The following is an 18,709-nucleotide window of genomic DNA, read 5'->3' as shown; positions in this document are numbered from 1 at the left end:
GGAGGTGGTGGTTGTTGCTGTGTTCCAGCAGTAGCAATGAAGAGGTGGAAAAGAACAAAACCACTTACACACTCCATTTGACCCTTGCATCCAGCATTTCATTCCACTTGTGGAGTCAACCAATATTCTTCTTTGCACTTTCCTAATTTACAAAAAATATCGAAAGTGAAAATATTTTTTAAAAATTATATCCACTTTAATTTGATCAAAAATAGCCCTAACAGGAGTATCTCTCATTGTGCCTGTTTGACTTCCCTGCACACCAGCTTGCTCACAAGCCTGGTACTTGCCCATATTGCAGAATACTTTTAGTTTCATTAAGCACTGGGCAGAGCTGCATAAAGTGAATTGAAATAAAAATCGCTGAAGTGAGCTGTAGCTCACGAAAGCTTATGCTCAAATAAATTTGTTAGTCTCTAAGGTGCCACAAGTACTCCTTTTCTTTTATCCTATCGGGCCTGATCCTGTTTCCACTGAATGGCAGAATATTGACTGTGGGAAGTGCAGGAGCACTGAGGGTACGTCTGCACGGCCCCAGTAGCGTGAGCCCTGCGAGCCTGAGTCAGTTGACCTGGGCTTGTTGCATGGTTGTCTTTTCTTTTTCGTTGTGTAGAGGTACACCTTGAGTAACCGGAAAGCTGTGAAGCACCTCCGTAATTCCATCCCCGTTCAGGACAGCACTTAAGCAAGTGTCTAACTCTTAAGTGGGTGCTTAAGCCCCATTGTGTTCAATTGGAGTTAAGCATGTGTGTAAGTGCTGTCCTGAATAGGGATGCTGTGTTGAGTTCTGAAAAATGTATGTTTGCACTTTTTACGTTTGTTTCTTGCTGTCTTCAAACATTTAGGGAATGTCCTTATTTAAGACATCATCGGCATAGGTCACGGAGTTTAGTGTCTTTCAAATTGTAGGTTGCACTTTATGTGACTGATAAAAGATCGTTACTAGTATCTGAGCTGCTCACAGCCCCTTGTAAATCTGGAACAAATTCTGAGAAAGCATATTGTGTTATGACTGGCGTATCTGCAAGCGTGGTGCTGTGCTTGAGAACTAGACATAAGGTTTGCAAGGCATTCATGCTGATGTCATTGCACTGGAATGGAGGGGCTGTTGAAACAGTAAATACTTTCTATAGCCAGCAGCTAAGTATCTACTGAACCTCTTCTTTTTCTGTGAAGGAAAAAATGCAGAACAAACCTAAAATCAGTAAACTGTATTTATGGTGAGAAATTTTAATTAGTTTAGGGCTTGTAGCTATTTCAAACATTGTGCGTAAACAGCTGCTATTTGAGCAAATGTGAAAGCCAGTATTTGTGGAAAGTTTAAACTTTGATATTTTTTTTCTGTATTTTTTAAACTTGCCTTGCTTTATAAAGCACTGTTGGAATGGTAGACGAATTATGTTTATACTGTACATTCAGGAAGAAGCAGGGACTTGTGCTAACAGAAATCTGTAACAGCAGGCTTCAGTTCAGCAAAAACTAGCTTCCAGCCTTAATAATCACCAGGCTCCAGAGCACCTCCCTATATTCTTCGGGGAAATTCACTCTTGGTGAGTTTGGGTGAGTCAGAATCAAACCCCCAAACTTTGGAAGCAAGAGGACCAGAATGTGAGCCTAGATTTTACAGCTGGTCCCTTTATTATAAAAGGTCAAATCAAAACCCCAAATCCAAACAACCCAGAACTTGGGAGTAATTCAGGATCTGGATTCAGAATCAAATTTTATAGCTCGGGACTGTCCATAGCATCTCGTAGGCATTCAGAAGTGTCCCTTTTTCATAAACAATAACTGAGGGTTTTATATTTTCCCTTGGAGGGTTCCACTGAGCACTCAAGGAATCCTTCAACTTCCTGTCTGATGGACAGTTTTGCCATGGCAGATGTAGGAAACAGATGAGAAGTAGAAAAGCTTTTAAAAAGACAATGATCCAAAGTGTTAGAGTGAGTTCTTCCTTGACCTTCTGTTGCTGATGTCAAACAAGGAGAGCAGTATTTGCCAGCTACTTGGCCCTGTAATTCCTAGTATTAATGTGGAGAGACTGATGCACACAGCTTTCATTTGCTGACTTCAGACAGGCCAGGAAGAGTGAGAAAGGGGTCAGAGATTAAAAACAAACAAAAGTGGCCATTTGAGGCTGGATGCCCTTAAACAAATGGGCATACTCCCAATTTCTCAAGCCATCATAGGTAATATTTCTGTCTGAAAAATTTGCTGGCCATTAGAAGCAGAGTTTGTGATCCCCCTTCCCTACCATAGTGGCAGTCATTGCATGATACTTGTACTCCTCAGCCTAAAGGGTGGAAGCCACGCTACAAGCACAGCACAGCCATGGTTAGGTGTTTTACACCTGCATGAGCTGGAGATTGCAGCCTCTGGGTTGAAAACTCATTTTTTATCTCCTCTGTACTACCCAGTAATGTCATTGTTCTTCCTAAGGCCTTCTGTTAATGAGGGCTGTATGCAGCCCCTTCTAGAGACTGGCAATGCAGTTCTACAGCTAGCCAGAGGGAGTCACTTAGAATCATGTTAGATCCCCTTTTTTCCCCACCATGGGCTGTCTCTAAAGGGCTCCCGAGGTTCCTTATTAGCCCAGGAGAAAGAGCTCAAGCTTGATACTTGAATATGTTGTTAGCAAAGAGACTGGCCCCATCTGGTGACAAATAGGACCAGCGTCCTGCTGAGGGAAGGATCCATGATCTCTCTAGTTCCCCATAGACTAGTGTAACCCAGAAGGATGTGGGTGATCATATTTGTTATTGAACAGACCTCAGTAGCCTACAGAAGCCTGATAAGAATTCATCTGGTTCATCAAATAGTAAACAAAAAACCTAAAGAAATGCTATAAGAACTGTCACCTGTGTGAGTGACTTTGTCCTTTATAATAATAATAATAATAATTAATAATTAAAAACTATTAGTGATATTTTATTTATTATTATTAAAAAGTTGTTGCTGTTTTGCCATATGTCAGTTCCACTATGGTGGTGTTACTACTTGCCTTTCGTGTGCATCTCTATTGTCCATTGTCTCTTTAGTTTATATTTCCTCCCATTTAAGGTGTATGTTCTGTCATCATCATTATCATTGTTTGTGCTGTTGTTTTCTGTCTGAATGCAGCCTGGTGCCTTTTAAACCTTCCAGGCATCTGCTTTGTATAGTATAGTGATCTGAAAGTTCATATGATGGACAGCTCTTCTCTCTGTGTGTAGGGTGTTGCAATTATTTCCTTCCTTAAAAGGTAGAATGGTTTATGGTACTAGCAGCAGTGGAGTAAGCCTAAGGTAAATCATACCTCCAAAAGTGCAAGGATCATGAATGAATGATGCAAACGTCATGAATGGAATATGCAGATGTCCTCAACTAGGTGTGACATTTGCATGTTCCTTGCATTAAGTTTGTGAGTCTTATATTTTTCCTGCACAAGCCTGGCACTTTTGCTGATATGGAAAAGGACTGCAATGCATTCTGTATCCCATTGTCTGCCTGGTTAAATATGTGCAGAAACACCCTTGACGTTGAATGTTTAAATAAATGTTCAAAAATGAAAATTCTTCCTCGGTTTATTAAACCGATATAAAAGCAGATTTGGAACTGTTTTGTAATGTGAGTGTGGGACTAACTGCCCTGAGAACATGGTCTATTCAACAGCACAAGTAATAGCAGTGCAAGTTTCAATACGTTTCCCTGCCACTGTGTGCCTAAATGCTTCGAACCAGAGAAACAACTGGAAGTGCAAAAAAGCGCATATCAATCTCTGATACTCATGAGACCTTGATCCCCCCCCCCCCATGAAACCCCAACATGCATGGGTGCCATTAGCACTAGTGTTGGTGGTTTGCAGTCTTTTGTGCTGATTTCACTATATCAAAATGTTAGCGGTGGGGGTCAGGACTATTTTTGTGATTAAATAAATTAATTTTTAAGTGTTATGTGAGTGCCCTCGGGGTGGGAAAAACATCTTGCCATCAGAACCTTCCATACCCAGTGCTGAGCATCAGTGGTCCTTTAAAGAGCTAGCTGTTTGGTCATGTGGATTAAATTCATTCATAAGTGAATGAATGAAGTGAGAGTCACCTTGCCACTTCTCATCTCTGAGTTTACATCGACGTTGGTCTTTTTACTTGCCTGAGTTCTCTGATGAAGTTTCTTGTACTTGCTTCTAGCTCTAAACTGACCACTACTGCATGTGGGCAGTCATGAGGACAGGCATTGTGCATCTGGTACCAAGCCATTTTGAGCCTGGAGGAGTGTGCGTGGCTGAGGTAGCAGACATGTGCAGACTGTGTACTTAATGAACTGGAATCAAAAGCTTCCCTAGGATCCGGGATATGTTAACTGTGGTTAGAAAGCTGATACTTTTACATTCTTGTCATTGCTGGGGGTACCCTACTCTCTTAGGTCTCGTTATCTAGCTCTAGGACTTGCAATGGCTTAAACCTGCCCTTCCCTTCAAGGCATCAAAAAGGGCTTAGTTACTATACAAAGCTATCATTTTCCACAAGAAGAGGGAAGTGAAATTTCATTGAGCTTTAGGGTTGATTTTCATCTCTTAGTTAGTGTGCCACAGATAGAACCCTTGCTAGAAAGCAGACCGAGGAGAGAAAATTCAGCCCACATGTTTAGGATTTAAGGTCAAGAAGGATTCAAACTTAGCTTCTGGGGCTGTAATTTAGGGTGATGTAATGACCATAAAAGAAACTTCCAATGGCATAGTAACAGCATTCTCTTACCCACTGTAGGCATAGAAGCAGTTCTATACTGACATTCTTTAGAGATGGGCCCAGAGCACTGAACCCCTTCAAAATTTTCAGATCTGGATCCAAATTTCATGGCTTGGGGCTGCTTCTGCAACAGGACTAAAGGGAATACTGAATCCCCCAAGTCCCTAATCATTGACGAACTTTGTATTTGGATCAACATCTGGGTCTCCTCTCAGCGTGGTCATGCCCATCTGTATAGTTGTCAAGTCAAATTTGTCTTATCCGTATTGAAGCATGCTAATTTATATGCTTCAGACAACTGGTAAAGTGTGTTAACACTGTGGAAAAAAATGGCCCTTCTATCTTCCTCTTATTCAGAATTAGCTTAGGTTAATTTTTGTCAAGTGGCTGAGATGGAAAAGCACTCCAGATCATAGGAGGCAGTCCGGCTGTCATTCCCGCTATACACTGAAGTACATTCTTTCAGGAGGAGATGAGCATTTACATTGAAGTTTTGCCTGTCTGTACTCAGCCAGTTTTAATTTTTTGGCATGCTCGCACATGGAACTTTTTTAAATGGTGGTGGTATGTTTTTTCCCAAGCAGGTTTTTGACAAAAATGGGCAAATTCTTGAGTTTCAAGAAGTTGGTCAACCTTTTGGGGAGTAGCCATTTCTGGAGGTTTTAATTTGAACCTGCCGTTTTTGTTCATGAGTTTCTACATTCCCTTTGCCAGAATTTTATTCTGCTATATGATGGGTCCTCCTCCTTTTGTTTTTACTTGTTTGTTTGTGGTATAATTACTTTGCTTTAATTTTTTTTTGAAAGGTAATATGTTTGGTCAGCAGACTTCCATTAAAATAAAAAGGCTATTTATTAGAGTAGAGCAGGCTCTAAGTAGGAAAGTGAGGACTCTCCTTGCAGTTCAGTTCCATGGATGACAGAATAAAGATATTTTTGGTTAATAAGCCAGATTAATCTTCACATTAATTGAGTTATAGAATACCCTGGGTCTTTTTGCTGCATATCTGTAAAACTAAGTTTTGAGGGGGGGATTTGGCCACATGAAACCAAATATTAATCAGTTTAGGAAGTCTGCGGATGTCAGCTCTGTAGCTGCAGTCATTAAGGCTTGAAAATTTCGTTGGCCACTCATTCTTACACCATATTTTTACTATTCATGAATAAGGAGCCATACATTGTTTTTCTTCTGCCATTCTTACTTACATAAGAGCAAACTGTGCCACAAGAAATTGTTTTCTGATGAACCAGTTCTACTGTTCTGTCTCTTTCCTAGTAAAAACTTCACGGTGGAGAAATATAGTGTTTGGTGACATTATTGACATCTAATGATGGTAATTTACTTTTTTCCCATCTGTTTTACAGAATATGACTCAGAAACCAAAAGAGTTCAAGACATTCTTTCTGGAATAGAGAAACCACGGGTACGTGTTCCAGATTTACAAAAAAAGATGACTTCACAAATATGCCAAGTGTATTCTTTTGTCCATGGTATAATGCTGGTAAAATACCGGATGGCCTCTGAATTATTATATGCCAGAATGTTGTATAAATGTATTTTCATCCAAGAACATTTTTATGGATCACAGTTCTGCAGTCCAAAGTACACACTGAGGCAAAACTCACAGTCCATACAGTGGGCATAATTTCTAGTTATCTTATATTATATGTTGGGGCTTAATTAATGGCTATTTGTAGAGCACTTTAAAATCCTTGGATGAATTTATTAATGTTAGTTATTTCATTTTATGTGTTATATAAGGTAATGCACATATAAGGACATAAATAATAAAAATACTTATTTAGTTGATATCAATTCTCCTATCCCCTGCCCCCCAACAAGCTTTAATTTTAAATAATAAATTAGGAATTAAAAACCAAAACTCTGACAAGAACAAACCAAATTTTATTATTTAATAACATTGAAAAGTGTGTAAGATATGTTCCTGTTGCAGTTTAGACCCCAATCCTGCAAACAGATGCGCCAGTGCAGACATTATGTTCACATGATAGTCTGGACTCTATACACTTCAAAGTCTGCACCAATGCATCTGTTTGGGCCTTATGCAATAAAGGAATAAATAGGGAATCTAAATCACTGCTGACTTGAAGTTGCAATGGTTTATGTAGCCTTCCCGCCCCCCCATTTAATTTTTTCCCCACAAACATCTGTGTCATGAAAAAAGTGATTGACCTCATAGTTTTTCGCTAACTCCTCTGTACTTTACTATTGCAATTAACATGCCCTTGGTGTATATTCATAAGCCGTGGATAGTTCTGCAGAGGAAAACTAGTTCACTATTGTGACTGCTGTGGAATTGCTATGTAATGTACTCCAAGAATATTGAGATGTAATAATTTATGAACACTGTCTGTGACCTGGTCAGTAAGATGCTGTTATTGTATGTTGGGTTGTAAGACTTTCCAGTATGAATGTATTGTTCTAGGTTAATAGGAGGCTGTGGGAAAAACAAGCAGGGAAGCAACCAAGTGGATCCTGGTCAGAATCTCCAAACAAATGGTTGGGGGGCAGTGACTAGACAATGGGAGAAACTGTTAGCTTTGAGGATCCTATATCCTGTTGCCAATGAAGATGCAAGCTTTGTATTGCCAGGCAGCAAGCCCAGAGATCAAAAGAACGCTAAACAGTTAAAAAGCTCTTCTCAGGAGAGAAGGGTATGTGTGTTTCACTTGTCAGCAGCTATTCAGGGAGAAAAGCTAACACAGAGAGAGACTCCCCAGAGGGACCCCTAGAGGAGTGGGGCTTTCTCAGATCCGGGGAATGGCGAGCCTTAACAAAAGACAAGCATGTACATAGACTGGTTTATTTTTTAAGATCTGTCTTCTCTTAAATGCTTTGGTTCAAAATAAATAACACTCTGCTTTAAGAAGGAAGGCTGTTTGGTTACTAGATGCTACTGTCATTGCCCCTGGAGGGAACAGAACTGCAGGGTCTGAGTCTCAATCAGACCTGTTGAGATGCAGTTAGTACCAAGGGAATGCTGCCCAAGGCCTGGTCTGAGAGTGGGAGAATCGTATGATTCCACCCCAAGACTGGCCATGGGTTGAGGCCCAAGAAGGGATACGCTCAAAGGCACTTTGCCCACTGATCCATCTCTGAAACTGCGGCCAACATTCTAAACCTCTGACTAGTCCCCAAAGCCACCATTTTAAAAAAGAAACTTTCCTTCCTTTCCCCACTTCAAATGTGGAATCATCCACTTCTCAAATGTGCCCACTCAAAGTTACAGTGGCCTATTGCCCAGGGTGGGCAATATTTAAAATGGCATCAATGACTGTTTTAATGTCTGCTTAGAGAGACAAGGTGGGATAATATCTTTTATTGGACAAACTTATATTGGTAAGAGAGACAAGCTATTGAGCTACATAGAGCTTTCTTCAGACCTGGAAAAGGAACTCATAGTATCATGGAATATTTCAGAGCTAGATACAAGAGACTGATACCATTAGAGAGGAGGAATATCTAACCTTGGAAGATCCTGATAATTCTGAAGTTAAATCTGTGAGTATTTTTTGTAGAGAGAAGCTATTTTAGAAGTTTTTATGGTTACCTCTGAATCCTGTATAATTGGACTCTTGGTAACTAAGGCTATGTCTACACTATGCACCTTTTAGCGACACAGCTGTGCCACTAGAACTGTGCCGCTAAAAGGCGCGCAGTGTAACCGCTGTTTGTCAGCAGGAGAGAGCTCTCCCACCGACAAAGCACTGTTCACACCAGCGCTTTTCGTCAGCAAAACTTTTGTCGTTCGAGGGTGTGTGTTTCTTTCACACCCCTGAAGGCCAAAGTTTTGCCAACGAAAGTCCAGTGTAGACAAAATCAAAGATACTTAGCTTTACAGGCAGAGGGATAAAACAATAGTACCATTAAAGTTTTCAACTCTCTAGAACATTCCTAAAATAGCTTTTATAGTTGGGGTGTGTGTGTGTGTGTGTGTGTGGTATATGTGGCACGTGCTGATTACATGATGGTGTGGTGTAACCCTTGTATTGTTACATGCTTGGGATGTCCCGCGCACTTCCCTGTAACTTTAACACTCATAAGTAACAAGGCTATCCCAACCTCATGCTAATAATAAACTTATATTGTTTCCCTTTTTTCACCTGAGTGGCTAATCAAAGTTTGAGGGCCGGTGGGCGTTCCAGGTAGGAGTAGAAATTTCTGATAGTCCGGTATTAGTTTGGTGCAGTTTTGTTTATTTACAAAGAACAAAGAAAGTCCGGTGACTTTGAACACAGAGAGAATCAATAGCAGAAAACAGCTTCTTTTGCTCACAATCCCAGAGCACACTCTTAGCCTACACCCTGGGCCAAAAACCTTTTCCCAGGTTTCTTCCATATTTTCAGCTGCCCTTTCAGGGTGTCTCTTTCTCTCCATCTCTCTCTGTCTGTACTTGTCTGACCTGAGTTTGGGTGATCTTTTTTCCTACACACACCTATCCGAAACAATACTCAGACAAAAGCTCCTGAGTGGGTGCAGACAACTTTTGTCTTAGGTGGTGCATATGCTTATAGTTATATTAATTGAAGAGTGAGTTCACACCTATCAATCTCAATGGTGTTTTAACTCAACCCATAACAAGTCTTCACTCAGCTCATAACAATAACATAGGCTACCATCATTTGCTGTGTGTGTGTACATATATGTAACATATACACTCTACGTGTATATAATGTATACATGTAGTTGGTAGTGAGAAAAATGGTATGTAATGCCATTGCTTCAATAGTAGTAAAATATTTGTAGCCCAAGCAAAACGTTTATAAAAGAGAAAATAAAATTGTTTAATAAAAGAAATACCGTGTATGTAAAACCAATGAAGTAATGAGGCATTACTTCAGTGAATCAATTGGAAGTGGACTGAAATTCAAGCAATGAGTGTATTGTACAATACCTAATGTTGCCACCTATTTTGGGAACTTTCACATAGCTCAAACCAAATTTTCTCTTTTATAAGGCAGCTCTTTAAAGGATTAGATTTTTCCCAGGATTGTTTGTTTAACCTGAAATCCCAGTGAGTTTCTAGTTCCCAGTGTCACAGACAAGGTACTCATTCTCTGAAGCAGCCACCTTCCTAAGAGAGGAGAAACCTGAGGCCAAGCTTCAAAAATGGCTGAGTGCCGCTGTTGTGTTCAACTACAATGGAACAGATCTAAGTGGCTACAGAGAAGCCTGAAAGGTTATTGCATCCTTTCAGCAAATGCTGACAACTGCAGTGGGGAGGTGTGGGGGGGGCCAAGGGGGCAGTGAGTAAAGAAGCAATACAGGTATGCTGTGTCTGAGTTCAAATGAAGATTGGCTTTGTAATAAAGAGCCCGTTCCTGCTGTCCTTTCAAGTCATTGTGATTTTTGCCTGACTAAGGACTGCAGCGTCAGACCATGATTTGAAAGGGAAAACTTGACCTCGTAAAAGCCATGAGCTCATTTGACCCACAAGTCTTTCAGACATTGCCCTCTGGGGAGCAAAGGAATGCTTCATTTAGTGTAGTTCGCACACATACAATAACCCTGCCTCCCCCTCCCCCTCCCCCCAATCACAAAAGGCCTGTGAACACTAACCCAAAATCTCAAAGTAAACTTGTACGGAAACGTTGGCCTTTGTTCATGACCTGAATGACTGGAAGAACTGGTATTTATCAGTCTTGTAACTTTAATAAAGTGGTGCAAGGGTTGGGATTATTTTATAAGGACTTTTGTAAAATAATTATTTACTCCACCACCTTTTCAGTAGCTTATAAAGCAGACATTTACCATGTAAGTTGAGAAACTTGCAGGAACTAATTAGCTGTGCTTTTTACTAGGCACAGAAAACTCCTGTGACAAAGAATGTGTAGTTATTTCTCGACCTTAAAAAAAAAAAATCTGTAAAAATCAAATACAATAGCTTGTAGGACAAAGTGGCTCATGTTATCCAACTGGAAAAAGTACTTCTGACAGAATGGGCCTTATCATCTGCGTAAGGACCGTACACAAAGGGGAATCATCTTCCCAGATGGTAAATCTTCCAGTTTGTAATATTTTGGTAGGGTAGACTTAAGACAGCATTAAAAATGAACAAATCCTTTGCAGAAGTATTTCCTGTTTAGAATTAATACCACACCTAAATATTTTATACCAGTACTGCAAGTTCAGTGTTTAATAGAATAAAAGCATTCTATTTCCAATGGAGAAGTAGTGGAAGCTCCTTCTTCTCTTGAGTCATATAAAACTGGTCCGGAAAAAATTATTTGGTTAACAATCCTGCACTGGCTGAGGGAGGAAGAGTAGATGTTATAATGAAATAGAATTCATGAAACAGATCAGAATCTGACCTCCTGGTTTAAGCTTTGGAAAGCTGGAGTAAGATAAGAGGGAAAGTCCTCTCATGGATCAGTAACTGGTTAAAAAGATAGGAAACAAAGTGTAGGAAAAAATGGTCAGTTTTCAGAATGGAGAGGGGTAAATAGTGGTGTCCCCCAGGGGTCTGTACTGGGGATAGTACCATTCAACATATTCATAAATGATCTGGAAAAAGGGATAAATGGTGAGGTGGCAACATTTACAGATGATACAAAACTACTCAAGATAGTTAAGTCCAAAGCAGACAGCAAATTATTTCAAAGGGATCCCACAAAACTGGGTGACTGGTTAACAAAATGGCAGATGAAATTCAATGTTGGTAAATGCAAAGTAATGCACATTGGAAAATATAATCCCAACTATGCATATAAAATGATGGGGTCTAAATTAGCTATTACCACTCAAGAAAGAGATCTGGGAGTCATTCTCTGAAAACATCCACTCAGTGTGCAGCAGCAGTCAAAAAAGCTAACAGAATGTTGGAAATCTTTCCTGATAGATAATAAGACAGAAAATATCATATTGCCTCTATATAAATCCATGGTACTCCCACATCTTGAATACTGCGAGCAGATCTGGTTGCCCAATCTCAAAAAAGATTTATTGGAATTGGAAAAGGTATGGAAAAGGGCAACAAAAATGATTAGGGGTATGGAACAGCTTCCATGTGTGGAGAGATTAATAGGACTAGGACTTTTCAGGTTGGAAAGGAGGCGACTAACAGTGGATATGATAGAGGTCTGTAAAATCATGACTGGTGTGGAGAAATAAGGAAGTGTTATTTACTGCTTCTCATAACATGAGAACTAGGGGGTCACCAAATTAAATTATTAGATAGCAGGTTTAAAACAAATGAAATGAAGTATTTCTTCACACAATGCAAAGTCAACCTGTGGAACTCTCTGCCAGAGGATGATGTGAAGGCCAAGACTATAAACAAAGTTAAAAAAAGAACTAAATAAGTTCATGGAGGATAGGTCCATCAATTGGCTATTAGTCAGGATGGGCAGGGATGATGTCCCTAGCCTCTGTTTGCCAAAAGCTGGGACTGGGCAACAGGAAAAGGATCACTTGATGATCACCTGTTCTATTTATTCCCTCTGAAGGACCTGGCATTGGCCACTGTCAGAAGACAGGATACTGGGCTAAATGGACCTTTGGTCTGACCCAGTATGGCTGTTCTTATGTTCTTAACTGCATTGTCTTGACAATAGGAACTTTGTTATAGACTTCAGTGGGTTTGGACCCAGCATCATGAAATAGCTATGATGCTCTCGTGCGCATAAAGAAACAGTTCAAGAAGGGGTATTGGGACAGATCTTGCCCAAGTTCTCAGTATCTTCTGAAAGGTGGGTTCAGTGCCTTCAACTGCCATTGGGACAAATAGAAGTTGAGAGCACTGAGCACCTTTCAGGATCGTGCCTGTTGTTTGGAAGTTGAATAGTTGGGGCTATATTCTTTCCTCCCTAGCAGGCATAATATTCATTGATCCTTACAGAAGTTATTTCTTCATACCGAGAAGCAACTTAGCCACTCATCAAAGAAAATATTGAAGATACACAATGTGTGGCTGGAAACTGTGGTGTCAGACTGAGCCTATTGGCTCACTGGACAGCAGATTGTATTTCCCTTGAGTTGTGCAAATTTATTTGTTCTAAATTCTCACTCTCCTGGGGATAGTACTATTGTGGTTTGCCATGCTAAAAATGTGGACTCAGAATTTCAGTTTCTGACTTCATCTAACAATTAATCCCGTTTATGTATAAATAACCTTTAGTGCATGCCATGCAGGTTTTGCAAGGGTGTCAGAAAACCTGTTTGGCACTTTCAGGGTTCACTTAGGAATTATTTTAATTGTCGGCTACCTGTTTATTTTAAAACTCAATTTGTGACATCAGCAGTTGCTGTGTGTTCACCACCACCACCACCATCACATGTCAGTAGAAGAACTGAAACCTGGATCTTCAGCACCAAAAGCTTAAACCTGTAGCACTTCAGCTAATGGGACAACTCCCTTAGCTGGTAGCCATAGTAAGCTTTTATCCTTATGTGAACCAGTCTGTGCAAGTTGACTTCAGAGTATTAAATGTGTTCCAGTATTTTCTTGGGGTAGCCCATAAGATTTACTGTTTCTCTTACATTAAGAGAAACTTCACTTTCTTCAAATCACTGAAGTTCATTAAAGGACAAAGCTTTTCACCAAATAAAGAGCATATATACGTGTGTCCTAGCTAGTAGTCATAAAAAAAATTTCAATGGAACATTGGCTGGATATTGTGTATCAAGTTCCAAATCCCTGTCTGAACGTATGAAAAACAATTATGCAAGCATATGTCCATAATAACAGAAGAAATCTCACAGTAGTTCATCTGGTAATAATGTATGTCCAAAAAAAATGATCACTTGGATCTTTTTATTGTAAAATTCTCTTTGGCCTGTAAAATACTGAATTGACATCAAATGTAATTTTTTAACTGTAAATATATTTCGTTTTGGCTATGATTTCATTCTATTAAGATACCTAAGAGATTTCAATTGCTTTGTCTGACTTGAGACTTTGGGCTTTTTTTTATAGATGTCTGTCTAATCCAGTGCAATTTTTAACCAGTCGAGTTGTTTGAAGCAAACAGTTAATGTATTACCTCTAGGACAACAGTAGGAGAACAAGAAATTATAGGAAAATTGGTGTAAGACTAACCTGCAAATGGTTCTTGAGAAATTTTTTTGATACAACTTAACATTTCATGTTCTACAATTTCAACTTTTGTTGAAGAGATATTTTACTTTGGGCATGGTTAACTAAGTTCACTGACATTAAACTAAAATGTTGTTGGTAACTTTGAGAGCAATGTTTACATTAAGATGAGAAACACTTTATGGTTTTCACCCCCTTCTCAGTATCTTAGGATTTAGGACTTGGTTTAGAAGGCATCTGCTTAATATATCATGATCAGGAACAATAGCTGGGGTGCTTTTCAGCTAGAGGCAATGTATTTTTCAGATGAGATGTTAAATGATCTGCATTATGGACATTAGAGATTTCCAGAGCTCTTTCTTGCAGGAAAGTACATCTTTAAACTCGAATATTGCAACCACATTCCCAATGAAACTACATTTTTGCAAGCTGTGTTGGACCTCAAAGAGTAAATTCCAAGTACAGTTGCACAGCACATTAGTTTTGCAAGTACTGGTATCATTAATGGGAGAGGAGTGCCAGATTTCTGTGGAAAAGTATAGAAAATTTATAACTGAGTCTCTAAATCATTCAGCGTCTTACACCTTCTGAAATAACAGAGATTTTTGCTATATAAGTATTTTGGAGAAATCTGCTAGAATGATAAAACTTGTAAAAGTTGACATGTAGCAGAAATTAATAAGAAACATAAAACTTTGTGCGCTGGAATGTAGCCTCAGCTCCTCCTCACATAGGCTAATTTTTTTCACTGTTACATTTGACATTGCAATTTTAAGAGATTAGTCATTTTCATTATCTAAATTTAAGAGATTATGTGGCAGAATGCTCAGGGATACAAAATGATTTCTCAGGGATTTCTTCAGAAGAGTTACTTAGAAGTACGTACTTTCTTTTCAGGATCGCCACTGTAAGCATTGATTTTAGAAGCATTAACGTTTTTTCCCTCTCTCAGCACGGTATCAGAAGTCTGTTCAAATGGAAGCTACTGTACTGTACAGACCTATGACTAATATGATGCTTCTGGCATTATTCCAGCGGATTGTCCTGTTAAGGAATGTAGCAGAGCAAAAAAAAGCTGTGCTAATTTTAGGCTCTGTCTACACTAAGATTATTTGGACATATAGACTCATAGATTTTAAGGTCAGATGGGACCATCATAATTCCTAACAGGGGCACCTCCAGTGACCCATTTAGTCCAGTATGCTGTCTCCAGTGGTAGCCAGCAGTTTATGTTTCAGAAGAAGGTGCAAGGAATCCCTAAATGGACAATTATGGATGGAATAACTAGCCTACAGCAGGGGAAATTTCTTCTTAGCAATTGTCAGTTAGAGATTGGCTTACGACCTGAAGCATTCCTAAATTGTTTTGTTTTTCCTGTCTATGTATATACCACTGTGGATATTTTTGAATCAGTGTTGCATCCTGAGAAGTGGTTATCATTGAACTGCCCACAGTGAAATCTAGGTCTTTGTTTCCTGTCTCTCAGCCAGTTTCAGGTTCATTACAAAAAGAAAAGGAGTACTTGTGGCACCTTAGAGACTAACAAATTTACAGTTCTTCATCTCTCACCAATGACTACTTAGTTTCCTTAATAACTCTTAGGAGTGGTATTTACAAGCAATTACTTGGTAAAGAGCAAATATATTTCGTATACTTATAAGAGAACACATTGGAATTCACACTGACTAACATTTCTTTTATAGGTTTCAAATATTCAAGCAAGAACAGTTTTACTTACATGGTGTCCTCCAACTGGCCTTTTAAGTGTGGATAGACACAATAATGGCTTGCCTTACACTTGTACTTATGAGGTTGCCTTATCAGACAAAGGGAGGGATGGAAAGTACAAGATAATTTACAGGTAACTATGTACTATTTTTATGTGTTGTTCTATATTTATATTTTAGTTAAAAATGAGCTATCCTGGTTCTTCAGGTCCTGCCAATTTCACAAAAAAGTATTTTGTCCCAGTTTTTGTAATTCTAGCCCCACCTAAAAAAGCTTCCTGAAAATTGATTGAGAGCATGTGTGTGTGGGAGAGGCCACCCCTTCCCCTCACCCCCCAGCAGACGTGGCCCATGTTGTCACTTTCTGCCTCATTCCTCTCCAAAGAATAGAGTTACTATTTCCTGTCCGTCAAGTTATCAAAACCCTCTCATATACACTTTCCGGGTGTGACAGCCACCTGCCAGAGCTAAAACCATGAGCTGCTACAGCTAGAGTTTAGCAGCCATGTCTCTATAGCTGGGGATTGTAACAGCTCATATCCTCTGCAGATCAGCACACAGGGGGACCTGTAATACACACTCACCAGTGCATTACATAGGCTCCCCAACAAAATCATCCTCTGTGCACTTTGTTATCACCAGACCCAACTGTGACATAAGTTATAATTCTAGTGAGACTTTTCCGTTTCTAAATTCTGTGATCCTATGAGTTCATTTTATGGTCAAGTATGTGTAGTGTAATTCCATATATTCTTCACCCAGCGACCACCAATATGGAAAAAAGTGCTGAGATGCCAGATTGGCTATTATGAAGTAATTGTCCTCCACAGATTTCAGTAAAGGGAATCTAGGTAGCATAATAATTACCTTTTGTGTCCAAGTTCATCTCCATTCTCAGCATGTCCTGTAACTTATCACACAGTTATAATGTAAATAGGATGTATATACATACGCACACACACACTCAATACTCCATGTGTGTGTATATATATATATGTGTGTGTGTGTATATATATACACTCCATTATAAGTAGCTAGGGTAATTGTTGTAATCAAAAGAAAATCTTGCAAAGTATTGACCATCTTATCTGCCCAAGAGGTCAGGCTGCGCTAACTCATGTGCCAGTGTGTCATAGGGAACAATCCTGAATTTGCAGGGAATTGGATTGCCTTGCCCATCTCTAACCTCTGTCAACCCAGAAAGCACATGTTCATACCTGAAAAGACACTTCCTTGCTTTCAAAACACTTTCTATTCTTGTATCACATCTCCATGAGACCTCACTTGACTGTAATAAATGTATTTATTGTATTGAGATGCTATTTTTTCTTTGTTTTAATAAAAGTGGGGATAAACCAAGTACTGATGTTACGGGGTGCTCCACAGTTGTTGCTGGACTTAGAGTTGACCTTTAGCCCTAATAATCCAAGAGGTTTCTTAGAGTCCCATAATAGACAAAACCTCCACAGATTCAGCAATTTGTGAGTCATTCTAATTTTCCATCTCCCGCAGATGGCTTGGAAGAGAAGACAATACATGGCCAGATTCTTCTCCCATTGCCACTACAATTTAGGGACCCACACACTGGAAGGATTTATGGATAGCCTGGGTGTTAGTTTAAAAAAAACCCTTAGTTAACTAACCATTCAATATCTAAAGTTCAGTCCTCTACCACTGGTTTTGCCATTGATTTGAATGGGCACAGGCTGTGGTTGCTAGTAATGGAGATTATGTACTTCCCTGCCGAGCCCAAATATAGCATATAACATTGGACAAGACCTCAAAATGAGGGCCCCAACTGAAGCATTAATGCAAGATTCTAAAGTTCAAGCCATGTTAGAATCTTTTGATATAATATTTGATATAATATTCACCAACCCAGTTTGATGATTCAGCATTTCTGAAGCAGGTACTTTGCAATAATAAAAGTAAAACATCATGGAACTGGGGTATGATTGAGTCACATTTTCAGCATAACTTAGGGAGAGTTGAAAGGCCTTGTAAGTTAAATTGACGTGGGTGTGTATGTGTAAAGATAGTAGAAACAAATCCATATTATAGGGTTACTTTATAAATGGAAAACATAGCTACTTCTCTTTCCTTTAATATGGAAACTTGTAAAGATTTCCAGTCTGTTGACAAGTTGGTCCTATATTATTTACTTTTATTTTCCTATCCTGGAAATTATTTATTTTTTCAATGCATCATTTGTAGGAGCCCCTAGATGTCAGAAATTCAATAGCTGTACTAACTGAGGTACTGTTTTTCATGATATATGGATGATTTCTTTCTGCAGTGGAGAAGAATTAGAATATAACCTGAAAGACCTTAGGCCAGCAACAGATTATCATGTCAGGTGAGTTGTTATGAATCTGAATATCTCTTAAATATAATCTGTTCAATTATATCTGAAAAAGAAAATGGAGTCTTTTGACTTCTGCATGATATAGCTCAAGAATTTCACAGTACTTTCTCAATAGCCCTTAAATATTTAGGAGTAGCTTTCCATCTCTCAGGCAGTAAATTAAGAGAGAGATTTTCAAACAATGCATTGTCTATCATAGTGTGTCATCACTAAAGTGAAAGAAAAGAGGTGTAGCTATATCAACTGGCTAGAGACTATATAACAGGCCTTAAAGTACCTATGTATGAAAGTGTATCTCAGGCTTACCAAAGTGTTTGACTAAAGCTACTGGCATCTGTCCAATGTGTCATCATGTTTGTTTGTTAGGAAAATAAAACCAAAGTGTTCCCATTTTTTTTTATAAGTAGTATTGGCTGCCTAGTAGGTTACATCCATTGCCTACCCTACTCTTTATTAATTTGACTTTTACTGGTCTCTAAAAAAATGTATTGGACCATTTTTTCCAGCATCTGAATATTTTAGGTTAGCTCTGTGATTATGAGCTGCCTAGATTTTAATTTTACACTCAGACTCATATTTTGAAAAGTACATTCTAATATTGCAGATATTAGCTATGCAAAACTTGGCGGTGAAAAAGAAAAGTTTGTGCTAAAGTTCTGTGTGAGTATGAGGAAATTATGAGCACAAAAATATTGGTGCACAAAATTGCATTTAAGAATTTAAGCTGAGACCCCATGACAAATGCAAACTCTTTTGAAGCTGTTTATTCATATTCCCAGATCAGCTATTTTGCAGAACTAGGATTGTCTGTAATGGAAGATTCTATATGCAGATTGATGGA

At 39.0% G+C, this 18,709-nt stretch overlaps 1 protein-coding gene across 2 annotated transcripts in view; it reads left to right on the top strand.

Moving 5' to 3' along the window:
* The window catches only part of FNDC3B (fibronectin type III domain containing 3B), a 357,908-nt gene that overhangs the window by 222,094 nt on the left and 117,105 nt on the right, over positions 1-18,709 (top strand). For both annotated transcript variants that reach the window (XM_073359375.2, XM_073359376.2), the window contains 3 exons: positions 6,086-6,144; positions 15,480-15,637; positions 17,800-17,859. In XM_073359375.2, the coding sequence (XP_073215476.2) occupies positions 6,086-6,144; positions 15,480-15,637; positions 17,800-17,859 (277 nt within the window). The remainder of the gene's footprint in view (positions 1-6,085; positions 6,145-15,479; positions 15,638-17,799; positions 17,860-18,709) is intronic.

The sequence above is a fragment of the Lepidochelys kempii genome, chromosome 9, assembly GCF_965140285.1.
Source record: "Lepidochelys kempii isolate rLepKem1 chromosome 9, rLepKem1.hap1, whole genome shotgun sequence".
In the NCBI taxonomy this organism is placed as follows: Eukaryota; Metazoa; Chordata; order Testudines; family Cheloniidae; genus Lepidochelys; species Lepidochelys kempii.
The sequence above is the reverse complement of the archived record's forward strand: the minus strand, read 5'-3'. Positions and strand labels throughout refer to the sequence as shown.